Genomic DNA, 18656 nt, shown 5'->3' with positions numbered 1-18656 from the left:
GTATATATTTCTCCTCATACAGACGTGTACATATATATTTCTCCTCATACAGACGTGTATATATATTTTTCTCCTCATACAGACGTGTACATATATATTTCTCCTCATACAGACGTGTATATATATATTTCTCCTCATACAGATGTGTACATATATATTTCTCCTCAGACGTGTATATATATTTTTCGCCTCATACAGACGTGTGCATATATATTTCTCCTCATACAGACATGTATATATATTTTTCTCCTCATACAGACGTGTACATATATTTTTCAGACGTGTACATATTTATTTCTAATCATACAGACGTGTATACATATATATTTCTCCTCATACAGATGTGTACATATATATTTCTCCTCATACAGACGTGTACATATATATTTCTCCTCATACGGACATGTACATATATATTTCTCCTCATACAGACGTGTATATATATTTTTCTCCTCATACAGACGTGTACATATATATTTCTCCTCATACATACATGTATATATATTTTTCTCCTCATACAGACGTGTACATATATATTTCTCCTCATACAGACATGTACATATATATTTCTCCTCATACGGACGTGTACATATATATTTCTCCTCTTACAGACGTGTACATATATTTTTCTCCTCATACAGACGTGTACATATATAGCTCTCCTCATACAGACGTGTACATATATATTTCTCGTCATACAGACGTGTATATATATTTTTCTCCTCATACAGACGTGTATATATATATTTCTCCTCATACAGACATGTACATATATATTTCTCCTCATACAGACGTGTATATATATATATATATATTTCTCCTCATACAGACGTGTATATATACATATATTTCTCCTCATACAGACGTGTACATACAGTATATATTTCTCCTCATACAGACGTGTATATATATTTTTCTCCTCATACAGACGTGTACATATATTTTTCAGACGTGTACATATTTATTTCTCCTCATACAGACGTGTATACATATATATTTCTCCTCATACAGATGTGTACATATATATTTCTCCTCATACAGACGTGTACATACATATTTCTCCTCATACGGACGTGTACATATATATTTCTCCTCATACAGACGTGTATATATATTTTTCTCCTCATACAGACGTGTACATATATATTTCTCCTCATACATACATGTATATATTTCTCCTCATACAGACGTGTACATATATATTTCTCCTCATACAGACGTGTATATATATTTTTCTCCTCATACAGACGTGTACATATATATTTCTCCTCATACAGACGTGTATATATATATTTCTCCTCATACAGATGTGTACATATATATTTCTCCTCAGACGTGTATATATATTTTTCGCCTCATACAGACGTGTGCATATATATTTCTCCTCATACAGACATGTATATATATTTTTCTCCTCATACAGACGTGTACATATATTTTTCAGACGTGTACATATTTATTTCTAATCATACAGACGTGTATACATATATATTTCTCCTCATACAGATGTGTACATATATATTTCTCCTCATACAGACGTGTACATATATATTTCTCCTCATACGGACATGTACATATATATTTCTCCTCATACAGACGTGTATATATATTTTTCTCCTCATACAGACGTGTACATATATATTTCTCCTCATACATACATGTATATATATTTTTCTCCTCATACAGACGTGTACATATATTTTTCTCTTCATACAGACGTGTACATATATATTTCTCCTCATACAGACGTGTACATATATATTTCTCCTCATACAGACGTGTATATATATATATATATATATTTCTCCTCATACAGACGTGTATATATATTTTTCTCCTCATACAGACGTGTACATATATATTTCTCCTCATACAGACATGTATATATATTTTTCTCCTCATACAGACGTGTAAATATATTTTTCTCCTCATACAGACGTGTACATATATATTTCTCCTCATACGGACGTGTACATATATATTTCTCCTCATACGGACGTGTACATATATATTTCTCCTCTTACAGACGTGTACATAGATATTTCTCCTCATACAGACGTGTACATATATATTTCTCCTCATAGTGACGTGTACATATATATTTCTCCTCAGACGTATATATATATATTTCTCCTCATACAGACGTGTACATATATATTTCTCCTCATACAGACGTGTACATATATATTTCTCCTCATACAGACGTGTACATATATTTTTCTCCTCATACAGACGTGTATAATGGTAATGTGGTGGTAAAGTGGTGGGGGGCGGAGCTACTGTGCAGGGTCGGGATTAGCGAGTAATCACGATGCCTCATATATATAGATGGCACTATAATAACAAATTATAATACTATTATCTGTCATCCATCTGTTTATTATCAATCTATTATCTATATATGTGTATGTGCTGTTCCACTTTTTTTAAATATATCTATTATCTATTGATCTCTCTATTATCTATCTATTATTTATCATCTATTATCTATCAATCATCTATCTATCTTCTATCTATCATCTATCATCTATTATCTATCTTTTATCAATTTCTATCTATCATCTATCATATATTATCTATCTATTATCTATCATCTATCTATCTATCATCTATTATCTATATATCCCATATTTATCCATCATCTTTCTATCTATTACCTATTATCTATCTATCCCATATCTATCTATCTATCAGCTATCTATCATCTATTAACTATTTATCTATTATCTATCTATCATCTATCTATCTATCATCTATTATCTATATATCCCATATTTATCCATCATCTTTCTATCTATTACCTATTATCTATCATCTATCTATTATCTATATATCCTATATTTATCTATCTGTTTATCCATCTACCTATTATCTATCCAGCTAATGTCTATTTGATATATTATCCATCTAACATCATCTATCGCTATATATTATCGATCTATTAATTTAAATATTAAATAATAATTATATATTATTCTGTGACATATAGGTTTTGAGAACTAAATGTTGAGCTAGTGCCTATGGCTCTTTTTTTATTTATTTTTTTTCCATGTCTTATTTTTTTTTCATCCTAAAGGTAGTATTTTACATATTAAAATGTATATCTCTTCAATAGGATCTGTCCACAAAATGTAACAAAGCTTTTAATGAATGTGTGAATTAGCTTTGATGCCATCATTGTTTTCTTATAGATACTAGCCGTGCAATTCTAAAATATTTTTCTTTTTTAAGATAAAATTTTCTGACTCTTTTATTTTAAAAATCAAAAACAAAACATTATTGTCTTTAACATTATAAATTTGCCCCCATAATAGAGTTTTACCCCATATCATAAGAGTGTAATTTTATATAAGTGGTTTTGAAAATCTATTGAAAATAAAAAGGTCTGCAGAAATCATTTTAGAATTCGTTTTGGTAAACTTATTTTACAAACATTAAATAGAAACTATATTTATATTCATGTACGGTATATATGTTTTTTCCTTTTTTTTTTTTTAAATATTAAATAATATTTCTGCCAGTTAACATATTCTAGTATCTCTGTGTGCAGAACACGTAACTGGAATATTTTGCGATTTTTTGGATTTACACAAGAATATTTTGAATTTTTTTTTTTTTTTTTTTTTTTTTTTACTTATGTCCATATTAAGGGCAAATCCTAAACTTTTAGGAAACCATATTTACTATTACAGTAAATTTCCTCTTATCTATTAAGTGACTGAATATTATCACCATACACATAGATATCATTAATGCCAGTGTCTCTTACCTGTGCCCGTGTGAACCATCAGGAATAGGACCAGGCTGATCACGAGAAGAGTGGACGCCTTCATCTTGCTTGATGACGGCCGCTACAACACATTTTTATTTCTGTACCTTGGGCTGTGGCCAGTCATTTCCTGTGGGACTTTTGGGCACACCTACTTTATATATGGTGTCACGCCGTCTACTCTCCTGTGGGTGGGAACATAACAAATATTATGGCTTGTCTTCTTTTTGGTGCGTCGTAAACTCTGTCCAGTCCCACTTATTTTCGAATGGGCATTTCCATGACAGTCAATATAAAAAAATGACCCAAAGCAAAAAACCTGACTACAAAGATATACAAGTTAAAAACATAATTTCACTGTAGAAATGAATCTTTTGAAACTCCAATTCATCAGTGTCGACACATATTTTTTCAATTAATTTGAGTTGTGTCAAGTGCTCAAAATTGCCCTGAAAAATTGTGTGTTAAACCCTGAGGTCTCCTAGGACTGCATCCAACTCATTTCAAGCTCTTTAATGCAAACAAAAGCTTAGTAATATCAGTGACCTCAATATGTGTGGCTGTGAGGGAGAGGTGTTATCCGTCATTGTACAGGAGGAGAAGGTGAGCTGTGGCATCACCTATTGTGAATGGCTGATCCTGTGTTATCTACTGTATATAGAGGTGTTATCAGTCATTGTACAGGAGGAGGAGGTGAGCTGTGGCATCACCTATTGTGAATGGCTGATCCTGTGTTATCTACTGTATATAGAGGTGTTATCAGTCATTGTACAGGAGGAGGAGGTGAGCTGTAACATCACCTATTGTGAATGGTGGATCCTGTATTATCTACTGTATATAGAGGTGTTATCAGTCATTGTACAGGAGGAGGAGGTGAGCTGTGACATCACATATTGTGAATGGTGGATCCTGTGTTATCTACTGTATATAGAGGTGTTATCAGTCATTGCACAGAAGGAGGTGAGCTGTGACATCACCTATTGTGAATGGTGGATCTTGGGTTATCTACTGTATATAGAGGTGTCATCAGTCAATGTACAGGAGGAGGTGGTGAGCTGTGACATCACCTATTGTGAATGGTGGTTCCTTGGTTATCTACTGTATATAGAGGTGTTATAAGGCATTGTACGGGGGAGGAGGAGGTGAGCTGTGACATCACCTATTGTGAATGGTGGATCCTGTTAACTCCTCTATATTCAGTAGATATATCAGTCTTTGTATTGGAGGAGCATACAATATCATGGGCTCCAGGTGCCAACTGAGTGTTGCCAATGAAATTATGACCCTACACACTTGCAGAGACCTGGGCATGATCGGCAAGTATTGAGCACATGTCCTTTGCTAATGAAAAGGGTACGTGCACCATAATTGAAGATCATATCCACTTATGTGTGGGGTTGTAATGTCATCGGCACCGCTCAGTTCCAATGCAGACGTGAGCAGCACCAAATAAACCCCTTATTATATATGTGATAGAATTTGGTATACAATACAGAGGTCCCCAAGATATTCAATGTGGGATAAAGCACAAGCCAATTCAACCGCAGCCCATGATTTGGTCTGGTCCAGAGTAATTCTAAGGAAACTCTTGGGACTGGATCTTCAGGAATGTCTTTTCATTTGTGACAAGTGATATATTTAGCAAACCTGAACTCTTGGTACTGTGTTCCCTACATAAGAGTTTCCCACATGTATTAAGGTCTAACGTCTCTTCTTGTGGATGTGGAAAGTGATATGCCAGTGGAGACGTTAAGGCCATGCTATGTTCCTCTGGAAAATTAAGTATGCCAATTGGCTACTCAGAAAAAAAGAGAATTTTAACTCTAGTGCCACCTACTGGGAGTAGCAATATTAAATGTTAACATTGACCATTTAATGAGTCTTGCCTCATGACTTAGGATAAAAGCCTAACTGAAACCTATATATGCAGACACGTGTTTTGGGGTGTTGCCCCTCATCGGTGCAAAGCAGGAGATCTGATTTGAGTGTACTGTATAAGAGGCCTTTGCATGGGGTCAAACAGGGTAATGTTTCTCCTTGTGGAGAATGATATTTCTGACATGCTAAGACTCCAGTCAGAGGCCTCTCATACAGCCAAATCAGATCTCTTGCTTTGTATTGAGGAGGGGCAAAACTCTGACACGAGTCTGCAAATAGATTCCGGGTTGACTTTTTTGTCAAATCATGTGGCAAAAATTGTTAAAGGGTCGATATTGACTTTTAGGATTGCTACTTCCAGTAGTGGCACTTGAGTTCAAGTTCAAGTCCCTTCGTATTAAAGAAGTATTCTGACTAAAAAGAAAATATCACCTATCCATTTGATGGATTACAACCATTCGATCATTGTGGCTCTTACCAATTGGACCTCCATTCAACTCCTCCTGGTTGCAGTTTTACTACTGCAGGGGAACATGTCTTATTTCCCAAATGCTGCCATCAGAATGGCAGGTTCACTTTTAACTCATTTTGCAGCTTACTATGTACTGTGATACATAGAGGCTGCAGAAACCAAATAGTTCAACATTAACAAAACCTAGTGACAAATATATATATACACACAGTATATATATATATATATATATATATATATATATATATATATATATATATATATAAAGAGAGAGAGAGAGAGAGAAAGTTCACCTTGAGCTGTCCATATCATTTTAAAACATTTCCTAAGCTAGAGAAGAGGCCACTTATCTGTGGGAATCGTGTATATATTGAAGAAAATAATTTTATCTTGTACAAGTTTATTAAACCTGTGAAGATGAATAAAGAAAAACATGTAAAAGCAATGTAAAACATGTTCTTAAAAGGCAGACATCAGGCTAAACCTCTACACATCCTCTACATGATACCATTGGTCCTCTTCAGGGAATGCATTAGGCGTAACAATATTGGCTTTGTCCAGATATTTTCATTAAAGACCTCTTAATATAATTCACAGTCAAGATTGGGCGAATGTTCTTCGCTGTTGACATTGACAGCGCAGTAGGTGACGGCATCCACATTGACTCTAGGTCCTGACCGTTTAGGGAAACTTTTCTTAGCGATCTCAGCGTATTGGAGACCGGAAGGATCCAACTGCGGATTCTGCAAAATAGTCATCGAAAACTGCATTACGTCCCACAGAATACAATGTAAAGAGCCTTGCACCATCTATGGGAGCTGTGGGAATAGGTGACCAAACTGGCTCAGTTGTAATGGGGAAAGCATGGCGCAAACTCAACATATTCATGCTTTCTTCGTCATAGTCTCTGCTGATGGGGACTTTAGACTGTTTTCTGAGGTCACCGGACCCCTGTTTTCTCTCTAGGTAGAGGTCCGACCTCTAGTCCTAGGGATAAGCCATAACGGTACATGCTTGGAATATCTTTTAAAATATTTCTATGGTTTAGAAAACCCTTTTTAATTGGGAGATATTTTAGAGAGATATTATGTCCAGGATCCCCATCTCTTGGCATAGCGAAGAACAACATCAAAGTCGGCCTCTCACTCTGGAGGACCTGTCCTGTATCTTGTAGACAAACCATTGATTTGAGCAGGCATTGCCTAATGTTTGGTTTCCCCTGTGGTGCTGATTCAGGAAAATTGAACTCTTAAGGTCCCCAAACACATTAGACTAATGGCAGCTGAACCCGCCGGTATCTATGGGTTCAGCTGACTGTCTAGCATGTATGGAGACACCGGCCAACTGATCATCTGAAGAGATGATGATTTTTATTTTGTAAAAACTGTCTTTGCCTTTACGTGGTTGTGTGTTCAGAACCTCATCAGGTTAGCATAACCTTAATTATTAATTAATTCATTTAATCACATAAGATCCTATTTGTGCTTTTTTTTCCTCAAAGAGAAGACAAAAGCGCTCAGCCAACTAAGTGATAATCGCTCATGTCTATGAAGAAGTGTTTGGCCAAACGATCAGCACACTACTGTAGGTGTCTCCCCCCACTAATGATTGGCAGCTTTCTGTCAATGTACAGTGTAAACAGAAAACTTTTTATCAGTGGTGTGGGCGGGGTTATACAGAGCTCAGCATTCCGAGCTCTGCTCAATCTACAGCAAATAAAACTGTGCTTATATCACAACTGCTGCACCCAGAAAACTAAGTGACACATCGCTGGAACCAGGGTCTCTATCCCTAAGTCATGTTCCTGTTAGATTACAAAGTAAAAACCTACTGACAAATTCCTTTTAACCCTTTCCCATGGCAGATCCGGCATATTATATTGATGGGACAGAAAGATGACTGTCAGCCAAATATGGAAACGCTCATCTGTGGTATCAGAGAGTGTGAAATCCAAGCTGTCAGATCCGTATTGTCCCCATAGATGACGTAAAGTAAATTATATATGAGCAACATCTGCTCCTCATATCACCCCAAGTACAGTATTATTACAATGACTATCCACACACCTGATCTTTAGATCTCGATAAACCTGTGAAATAATCAAAAGAAGTTAGTTACATTTTATTACATTTACATCAGTAATAAATACAATCTTACATCATAAATGACATCTGGGCTCTGCCTTCTGTGCACCTGTATATAACATTTGGCCCCTCATGTCTTGTGTATTACATCTGGTCCCTTGCCCCTCGGTGTACAACATCCAGACCCTCACTCCCTGGTTTATAACATCTAAGATTTGGCCCCTCGCCCCCCCCCCTCGGTGTATAACATCCGGTGCTTCGCCCCCTGGTGTGTAATATTCAGCTTCATTGCCCCTGGTGTTTAACATCCAGCCCCTCCCCTCCCCCCAGTGTAAAACATCCAGCTCTATTGCCCTCGGGTTATAACATCTATCCCTGTTGCCCCTGGTATATAACATCCAGCCCCTCGCCTCCTGGTGTATAAAATTTGGCTTCCCCTCCCCTCAGTGTATAACATCCAACTCATCACCATGCCGTCTGCCTTTACTAACATGTGACAGAATGGACAGTTGTAAATCATGGGAATTATTATTTCTGACTTCCACATGTACTGTACATTCATACAAACCTCCGGAATGATTCCTAATAACCACAGCAATCAGGATTACTATAACACATGCTTGAGCCCCAATGACAGCGTAGAATATATACATTTTCAATTGTTCTTGATCCTGTTGTACTAAGAAAAAAAATAGGCAAATATTACAAGAGCAATATGGGTCCCTCTTAGATTCTTATTAAAAACACCTCCCTCCTCAACCTTATAAAAAGTGAGACAAAAACCTGCCCACACTTCTTCTAGGGATAATAACTCATCCTCACTTGCTGTATAGGGACAAAAACCTGCCTCACTTCCTGTGGAGAGAGAAATACCCGCCCTCACTTCCTGTGGAAATACCTGCCCTCACTTCACTTGGAGAAAGACTTGCCCTCACTTCCTGTGGTGAGAGAAAGACCGCCCTCACTTCCTGTGGTGAAAGACCCACTCTTACTTCCTGTGGAGAGAGAAAGACCCTACCTCACTTCTTGTGGAGAGAGAAATACCCCTTCACTTCCTGTGAACACCCACCCTCACTTCCTGTGGTGAGAAAAAGACCCACCCTCACTAGAGAGAGAAAGAGCCGCCAGGCAACATTTAAAACGTTAATATATAGCGAGAGAAGCTGCCTTTCTTTTAAATAAAAGAGTTCTGGCGATTTTAATAAGTTATTATCAAAAATGCTCATAAGTAACCCTAACGGTCTAGCAAAAGTAAGAGTGGCATCCTACAACTCTCCAGGGCCCCTCTCACAGTGAAAGAGAGAGGTCTCGCTATTTGAACTAAACTGGCACTTCAAGTACTTTAGCAAGTGGTCACAAAATGATCATATACAGTGGGGCAAAAAAGTATTTAGTCAGTCAGCAATAGTGCAAGTTCCACCACTTAAAAAGATGAGAGGCGTCTGTAATTTACATCATAGGTAGACCTCAACTATGGGAGACTTCTGAGAAAAAAAAATCCAGAAAATCACATTGTCTGTTTTTTTTTTTCATTTTATTTGCATATTATGGTGGAAAATAAGTATTTGGTCAGAAACAAAATTTCATCTCAATACTTTGAGATATATCCTTTGTTGGCAATGACTGAGGTCAAACGTTTTCTGTAAGGCCAAGTGCACACGTACCGGAATTCTCGCGGAAATTACCGCGAGAATTCCGGAATTCCAGTCCGCGGGAAAATCGCATTTTAAATTCCCGCGATTTTCCCGCGGAAAAACTAGCATTTTGCAAGCGTAATTAGCTTGCAAAATGCTAGCGTTCTCCAAGCGATCTGTAGCATCGCTTGGAGAACTGATTGACAGGTTGGTCACACTCGTCAAACATAGTGTTTGACGAGTGTGACCAACTTTTTACTACTGAGGCTGCCTATGCAGCATCAGTAGTAAAATATAGAATGTAAAAAAAAAATAAAAAACGGTGTTATTCTCACCCTCCGACGTCCCGCGCATCCGTTCCCAGTAATCCTTTGCGAAAATGCCCGCGATGACGTCAGTTCTCGCGGGATCGCGACATCTCGCGGTAATTCGCGATGACGTCGCGCGAATGACCGCGAGACTTCGCGATCCCGCGAGAACGGACATCATCGCGAGCATTTTCGCAAAGGACTACTGGGACCGGAGCGTGAAGAGAAGCGGGAAGACTGCGCGGGACGTCGGAGGGTGAGAATAACAATATTTTTTATTTTAAATTCTATTTTTTACAGGGATATGGTACCCAAAGCCCGGAGGACAGTCTCCTCTCCTCCGGACCATGGGTACCATCCGCAATTGTTCTGCTTACTTTCCGCATGGTGTGCACAGCCACATGCGGGAAATAAGCGGAACAATGCATTCCTATGGGTGCGGGATCGCCGCGATTCCGCAAATTAATGAGCATGCTGCGGTTTTTACCGCGAAGCGATTCCGCCGCGGTAAAAATCGCAGCATTAGCACAGCATTGCTGAATCCCATAGGAATGCATGGGATGCTTATTTTTCGCGTTTTCGCGGCAAAATCGCGCAGTTAAAACCGCCGCGGAAACGCGAAAAAAATGCAACGTGTGAACTCAGCCGTCTTCACAAGGTTGCCACACACTGTTGTTGGTATGTTGGCCCATTCCTCCATGCAGATCTCCTCTAGAGCAGTGATGTTTTTGGCTTTTCGCTTGGCAACACGGACTTTCAACTCCCTCCAAAGATTTTCTATAGGGTTGAGATCTGGAGACTGGCTAGGCCACTCCAGGACCTTGAAATGCTTCTTACGAAGCCACTCCTTCGTTGCCCTGGCGGTGTGCTTTGGATCATTGTCATGTTGAAAGACCCAGCCACGTTTCATCTTCAATGCCCTTGCTGATGGAAGGAGGTTTGCACTCAAAATCTCACGATACATGGCCCCATTCACTCTTTCATGTACCCGGATCAGTCGTCCTGGCCCCTTTGCAGAGAAACAGCCCCAAAGCATGTTTCCACCACCATGCTTTACAGTAGGTATGGTGTTTGATGGATGCAACTCAGTATTCTTTTTCCTCCAAACACGACAAGTTGTGTTTCTACCAAACAGTTCCAGTTTGGTTTCATCAGACCATAGGACATTCTCCCAAAACTCCTCTGGATCATCCAAATGCTCTCTAGCAAACTTCAGACGGGCCCGGACATGTACAGGCTTAAGCAGTGGGACACGTCTGGCACTGCAGGATCTGAGTCCATGGTGGCGTAGTGTGTTACTTATGGTAGGCCTTGTTATATTGGTCCCAGCTCCCTGCAGTTCATTCACTAGGTCCCCCCGCGTGGTTCTGGGATTTTTGCTCACCGTTCTTGTGATCATTCTGACCCCACGGGGTGGGATTTTGCGTGGAGCACCAGATCGAGGGAGATTATCAGTGGTCTTGTATGTCTTCCATTTTCTAATTATTGCTCCCACAGTTGATTTCTTCACTCCAAGCTGGTTGGCTATTGCAGATTCAGTCTTCCCAACCTGGTGCAGGGCTACAATTTTGTTTCTGGTGTCCTTTGACAGCTCTTTAGTCTTCACCATAGTGGAGTTTGGAGTCAGACTGTTTGAGGGTGTGCACAGGTGTCTTTTTATACTAATAAGTTTAAACAGGTGCCATTACTACAGGTAATGAGTGGAGGAAAGAGGAGACTCTTAAAGAAGAAGTTACAGGTCTGTGAGAGCCAGAAATCTTGATTGCTTGTTTCTGACCAAATACTTATTTTCCACCATAATATGCAAATAAAATGAAAAAAAAACAGACAATGTGATTTTCTGGATTTTTTTTTCTCAGTTTGTCTCCCATAGTTGAGGTCTACCTATGATGTAAATTACAGACGCCTCTCATCTTTTTAAGTGGTGGAACTTGCACTATTGCTGACTGACTAAATACTTTTTTGCCCCACTGTATGTTACCGTTTCGTATCAGCTTAGTAAAGTGCGTGTTAGGCTACTTTCACACTAGCGTCATGCAACGCACGTCACAATGTGTCGTTTTGAAGAAAAAACGCATCCTGCAAAGTTGCCCGCAGGATGCGTTTATTCGCCATAGAGTAACATTAGCGACGCATTGCCACACGTCGCATCCGTCGTGCGACGGATGCGTCGTGTTTTGGCAGCCTCGACGCACAAAAAAACCTTACATGTAACGATTTTTTGTGCGTCGTCTCCGCCATTTTCGACCGCGCATGCGCCGCCAAAACTCCGCCCCCTCCTCCCCGGACATGACAATGGGGCAGCGGATGCGATGAAAAACTGCATCCGCTGCCCCCCGTTGTGCACGCCTTTCACAGTGTGCGACGGTACGTCGCCCCGACGCAGGGCGACGGCCGTCGCACGACGCTAATGTGAAAGTAGCCTTAGCTCCAGTTTAGTGCAAAGGGCAAGAACTCCCTCTTTCATTGTGACAGGCTGCAAAGGGTTAAGGACTCCGCTATGATGCCGAAATCCCAGAACCCAGAAGTTCATCAAAAGTAGAACCCTTTCAGGGGACATTAGAGTTAGTTTTGCCAATACCTTAAATTTAATAAAATCCTCAGTCTGAGGCTGTGAACTCTTTCCTTAACCTCTTAAGGACCAGGGATATTTCCTTTTTTTTGCATTTTCATTTTTTGCTCCTCTTCTTCCCACTGCAATAACTTTTTTATTTTTCTTTCAATATGGCCGTGTGAGGGCTTGTTTTTTGTGGAATGAGATGTACTTTTGAATGGCATGATTGATTTTACCATATCTTTTACCGGAAAATGGGAAAGTTTGGTGTCACTTTAATTGTTCTGACCTAGTGAATCATGATTCGGGAACATTATTTTACGACTGAATGAAAGCTGAAATAAAGAAAAACAACCCAAAACCATGCAGAACTGCATTTTATTCACAATTCCAGTGTCACATCGCCGTCAGACTCGGGGCCTGCTGTCCCGACCTCAGCCACCAGGAGGCCCCGGACTGTCACGTCGCCATCTGACTCAGGGCCTGCTGTTCCTGCCTCGGCCATTGGGAGGCACCGTGGTACGCCCCTGAGTGATGGCGGCGACAGAGAAGGGGCTCCTGCGCAGGCATCTGGTGGATGCAGGCTCCGCTCCTCTGTCAGTCATGAAGGGGTTGGTGCATCACCATCTGGCCTGGTCCTGGGGGCGGTCTTGATGACATCATCAGTCCGGGAACCTGTGAGGGATGACCTGATCCCTCAAATACCTTGGGACTGGTCTTGCACGCCGCCGGATATATTCTTGGTTCCCCTGTGTGCTACTGTGTGATTTGCTATTATTTGACTCTGACCTCAGCCTGGATTTCTGACCCCTCTACTGCCTGACGATTTTGTACCTCTGCTACTCTCCTGGTTTGTGACCTTGGCCTGGATATTCGACTCTGCTACTGCCTGCCGTTTTTGTACCTTTGCCACTCTCCCGTTCTGTGACCTTGGCCTGGACTGTCGACTCTGCCACTGCCTGCCAATTCTGTACCTCCGCAGCTCTCCCGATTTCTGTCTACGTTTTGGTTCCCTGCCTTTCCCCTGGTGACCGTCCTGCTCTGGTCCACTGCTCCTCTAGACAGCCACCCCCTGGGCCTTGCTACAATTCCAGATCCCTGTATAGGGGTTAAGGGTCTCAGGGTTTCTCGGGGTGCTGTCCCTACTGCAGCCCAGATTCGCGGACGGACGTTACATTATATCCGGCCAAAAAAAACTGCTTCTTGTGTATATATCCAACATTTACAAAAGCAGTCTCCCTGAAATTTTTTTTTCCCCATCTCCTGCCTGAGCTGATTTTTGGCCTAAACACCTGTTACTTGCTTCAATGCACAGCCTGGAGGATCACTCCCATCTTCCTGCACAAGCATGCTGCAGTCTGGAGACTTCAGGAAGAAAGCTGAACGAAAGAAATCCACACTCCTGGGACATCGGCCCCTGGGCAGCTCTGGCCATGGTTGCCCAGGGGCTCAGGTACTGCCTGCAGATGCGGCTAAAGTTTTCTTACCCATCTCTCTTTCATTTGTTCAAAAATCTCTGTGTTTAAAAGCTTATGTGGATTGTGGATCTGAAGGAAATTTTATGGATTCTTTGGCTGCTAGGAATCTTGGTGTACCGCTGCTAAAGCTAAATGCCCCTATTAAAACCATGGCTATTAATGGCACATCTATTATTCAGGAGGGGGTTAAATTTGTTACGGCCAAAATTGCTATGTCTGTGGGAACATTACATACCGAACTTATGTCATTTTTTGTGATGGATAATTTATCTGCTGCAGTTATTTTGGGTATGCCATGGTTACGCCAGCACAATCCTGTCATTGACTGGCACCAGGGTGATGTGCGCTGGAGTTCGCAGTGTCAGGATAACTGCATATTATTAGCAGTAATCCAAGTTAAGCTTAAAAACCCCCTCATACCGTTTGATTTCAGAGACTATGAGGATGTTTTTTCTATTGTAGAATCTGAGAAGTTACCCCCACATAGAGAGTACGATTGCCCTATAGACATGATTCCGGATGCCCGTCTCCCAAAAGGGAGAATATTTAATCTCTCCGGTCCAGAGTGTCAGGCCATGAATGACTATATAGCGGACAGTTTAAAAAAAGGGTTTATTAGACCGTCCATTTCTCCAGTTGGGGCCAGGTTCTTCTTTGTGGAGAAGAAAGATGGGGGTCTCAGACCTTGCATTGATTACTGCGAATTAAACGCAATCACTATAAAGAACCAGTATCCGCTTCCACTCATCCCTGATCTTTTTAATCAGCTAATGGGAGCCCGTTGGTTTACTAAACTTGACTTCCGCGGGGCATATAATCTGGTCCGCATAAGAGAGGGGGATAAGTGGAAAACCGCGTTTAATACACCCCTTGGCCACTTTGACTACCTTGTAACGCCGTTTGGACTCAGTAACGCACCTGCCGTGTTTCAGAACTTCGTTAATGATATTTTCAGAGACATTTGTGGGGTGTATGTCGTCATGTATTTGGATGACATTCTGATTTACTCTGCTGACCCTGACACACGCTCAACACGCCTGTTCTGTGCTGCAGAGACTGCGAGAACACTCCTTGTTTGCTAAACTAGAGAAATGTGTTTTTTTTGCTGAGGAGGTACAGTTTTTAGGGTACATGGTCTCAGGCAAAGGGTTCCGAATGGATCCTGCCAAGATCCAACCTATTAAAGCTTGGGTACAACCCAAATCGCTAAAAGCGATGCAGCGATTTTTAGGGTTTGCTAATTACTACCACAAGTTCATCAGGGGTTTCTCAGAAATTGCCAAACCACTCACAGATTTGACCCGGAAAGGGGCAGACGTGGCCAATTGGAACCCTGAGGCAATTCAGGCATTTTCTACGCTAAAGGAGTGCTTTGTGGCCAACCCGGTTTTGGTTCAGCCTGATCTGGACCGCCCGTTTATTGTAGAAGTAGATGCCTCTGAAGTCGGACCTTCTGGAGGAGATCCGTAGGTCCCCAGAACAAGCTCCTGACACTACGCCCCCAAAAAAATTGTTTGTTCCGGCTAGGTTTCGCCTACAAATTCTTAAAGAATCGCATGACTCTCTTCTGGCAGGCCATCCTGGTCTCAATAATACCACCAGACTGGTAACTTGGAATTTTTGGTGGCCGACGGTGGTTAAGGACTGTAAAGACTGTTTTAGCGTGTGACGTCTGTGCCCGCGCCAAGTCCCCCCATGATCGCCCTGCCGGCTGGCTCCAGTCCTTGCCCACCCCTGAGAGTCCATGGACCCACATCTCCATGGACTTCATTACGGACCTGCCGACCTCAGATGGAAAAACGTGTATCTGGGTGGTGGTGGACAGGTTCAGCAAACAGTGTCATTTTGTCCCCCTGTCGGGGTTACCTAACTCCGAAACTTTGAGTAAACTGTTCATTGTGCATGTTGTACGTCTGCACGGTGCTCCGGTGAATATTCTGTCGGACAGGGGTACCCAGTTCGTTTCAAAGTTCTGGAGGGCGTTCTGCAAACGCATTAGTATTGAGTTGTCCTTCTCCTCGGCCTACCACCCCGAAACCAATGGTCAAACCGAGCATACCAACCAGGCTCTGGAGCAATTCCTTTGCTGTTATGTGTCAGAACATCAGTCCGATTGGGTGGAACATCTGCCATTAGCTGAGTTTGCCCTAAATAATCGATACCAGGACTCCATTAAGCCTACCCCCTTTTTCTGCAAAATATACATCACTTAAAAACTCGAACTTGAAAGGGGCCCAGTTAGACAGGCTTCGGCTGTGAACAAACGGCGATCTAAGGGGCTGTACCTGGGAGTTGGAGACATCTCCACCAAAAACATCAACCTTAAAGTGCCGTCTGCCAAACTGGATCCCAGATTTATTGGTCCATACGAATTTATAAAGGTGATTAACCTGGTAGCCTTCCGTTTAAAACTCCCTCAGTCATTCAAGTTGCCCAACGTGTTCCATAAATCTCTCCTCAAGCTGTATCGCTCCCCAATTCATCCTATCCAGTCCCCTCCTCCTCCTGTTTCGGTCAGGGGTACCTTGGAGTATGAAGTCCAGGGTGTCCTTGACTCCCGTCTTGTGAGAGGGTCAGTACAGTATCTTGTACACTGGAAGGGCTATGGCCTGGAGAGGTCCTGGGTCCCCGCGGGGGACATCCATGCCAAAGCATTAATTAGGAGATTTCATCTCCTTCACCCTGACAAACCGGGTTTTGAGGGTCCGGAGGCCCCTCTTAGAGGGGGGTACTGTCACGTCGCCGTCAGACTCGGGGCCTGCTGTCCCGACCTCGGCCACCAGGAGGCCTCGGACTGTCACGTCGCCGTCTGACTCGGGGCCTGCTGTTCCTGCCTCGGCCACTGGGAGGCGCCGTGGTTCGCCCCCGAGTGATGGCGGCGACAGAGAAGGGGCTCCTGAGCAGGCATCTGGTGGATGCAGGCTCCGCTCCTCTGTCAGTCATGAAGGGGTTGGTGCATCACCATCTGGCCTGGTCCTGGAGGCGGTCCTGACGATATCATCAGTCCGGGAACCTGTGAGGGATGACCTGATCCCTCAAATACCTTGGGACTGGTCTTGCACGCCGCCGAATATATTCTTGGTTCCCCTGTGTGCTACTGTGTGATTTGCTATTGTTTGACTCTGACAGCCTGGATTGCTGACCCCTCTACTGCCTGACGATTTTGTACCTCTGCTACTCTCCTGGTTTTTGACCTTGGCCTGGATATTCGACTCTGCTACTGCCTGCCGTTCTCCTCTAGACAGCCACCCCCTGGGCCTTGCTACAATTCCAGATCAATGTATAGGGGTTAAGTGTCTCGGGGTTTCTCGGTGTGCTGTCCCTACTGCAGCCCAGATTCGCGGATGGACGTTACACACAGCATCCATCTCTGACCAAGGGAATAAGGAGTAAAATATCAAGTTTGTGAGGATTTAAAAAAAAAAAAAAATATAGTGACACTGTAGAAAAGCTAATTGTGTTAAATAATAAATAATATGTTCACGGCCTTCAGCTTGATCTCGAGCCATGGGGACTTGATGGATGAACGCTCTGTAGGAAGATCGATCTTACAAGTCTAGATAGGTCCACCAGGGACTTCTCTACCATTATTGTGATAGTATCAAGAAAATAACATAAGGGTTATAGAAAAGTATACAAAATGCTTAATCAATTTTCCCTACAATCTTGGGTCCAAATTGAGTCAGGCATCCGTCCTTTTATGACAAATTTCTTATTTCTCAAGTTGTATTTTTTGCTTTCCTCTGATGCAAAGTTATATAGGTCTCCTAGGTCCTGTTACACTTACAGTTCAATAGATGTGTATATAAACTACTGCTCATAACATACCTGAACAAAATGATTTCCGAGTGACTTCCAGTCTCGTTCCAGCTCCGGTTCCATTCTTTCTACCAGACGTTATATGACAGCAGAACGTTCCTGAATCGTTCTCTGTCAGGTTGTTGATAGTGATTGTGGTATTCCCCTGATAGGTGTTTACTTGTGCGTTGTATGGTGTTTGGACAGCATCTGGGGAGGAGATATTTACCCTACGCTGGTAACACGGGTTATCCTGAATTGCCTGGTTACTATTGCAGCCTATGGACCATGTCACAGAGTAGGAAGGAGACTCAGATTTAAACAAGCAAGTGATGGTCACCGATTTTCCAACTTCTTCTGTCATGTTCTCTGATTGCGTCACCACCAATCCTTCTTGGACAGCTCCTGTAAAAGTAGTAGAGATGGCCATACATATTAGATACAAGCAAGTCGATGGTTGAACAACTTTTGAATGACTGATTGGTAAATGATCATATCTTCACTTGGCCAAACACTTGTTTGACCATTACAGTTCAATTTCAGACATATCCAACTTCTTTACAGATGACAATGACCAAAATTTTTTTGCTAAAACTTCATTGCTAAATTTCGCCTACCTACACCATAGTTAAAATCACCTCTTGCCTTCAACTTTAAGCTGGCCATACAATAGATGGCTTT

The 18656-nt window shown here is 41.8% G+C and overlaps 1 protein-coding gene across 1 annotated transcript; it reads right to left on the bottom strand.

The window, feature by feature from the left end:
- Window positions 1-6405: 6405 nt before the first annotated feature.
- LOC141051882 (uncharacterized) lies at window positions 6406-18381 on the bottom strand. Its single transcript, XM_073548997.1, has 4 exons — window positions 18006-18381; window positions 8772-8882; window positions 8186-8208; window positions 6406-6862 (listed from the first exon to the last, which is right to left on the bottom strand). The coding sequence occupies exons 1-4, from the start codon at window positions 18337-18339 to the stop codon at window positions 6701-6703; spliced, it is 630 nt and encodes a 209-aa protein (XP_073405098.1). The 5' UTR covers window positions 18340-18381; the 3' UTR covers window positions 6406-6700.
- Between the last annotated feature and the right edge of the window lie 275 nt (window positions 18382-18656).

Source organism: Dendrobates tinctorius, unplaced genomic scaffold (assembly GCF_039654945.1).
Source record: "Dendrobates tinctorius isolate UK_male_01 unplaced genomic scaffold, ASM3965494v1 ptg000158l, whole genome shotgun sequence".
Lineage (NCBI taxonomy): Eukaryota > Metazoa > Chordata > Amphibia > Anura > Dendrobatidae > Dendrobates > Dendrobates tinctorius.
This window is presented reverse-complemented; position numbering and strand designations above follow the sequence as displayed.

Bases quoted from the DNA above. Each gene is read 5' to 3' on its own strand.
- LOC141051882 (XM_073548997.1), bottom strand. From the start codon at position 18,339: ATGACAGAAGAAGTTGGAAAATCGGTGACCATCACTTGCTTGTTTAAA. The intron at 8,209-8,771 runs GTTTGTATGAAT...ATTATTTCACAG, and splicing joins TATTAGGAATCATTCCGGAG to GTTTATCGAGATCTAAAGAT. The intron at 6,863-8,185 runs GTGTGTGGATAG...ACTATTTTGCAG, and splicing joins TATCGAGATCTAAAGATCAG to AATCCGCAGTTGGATCCTTC.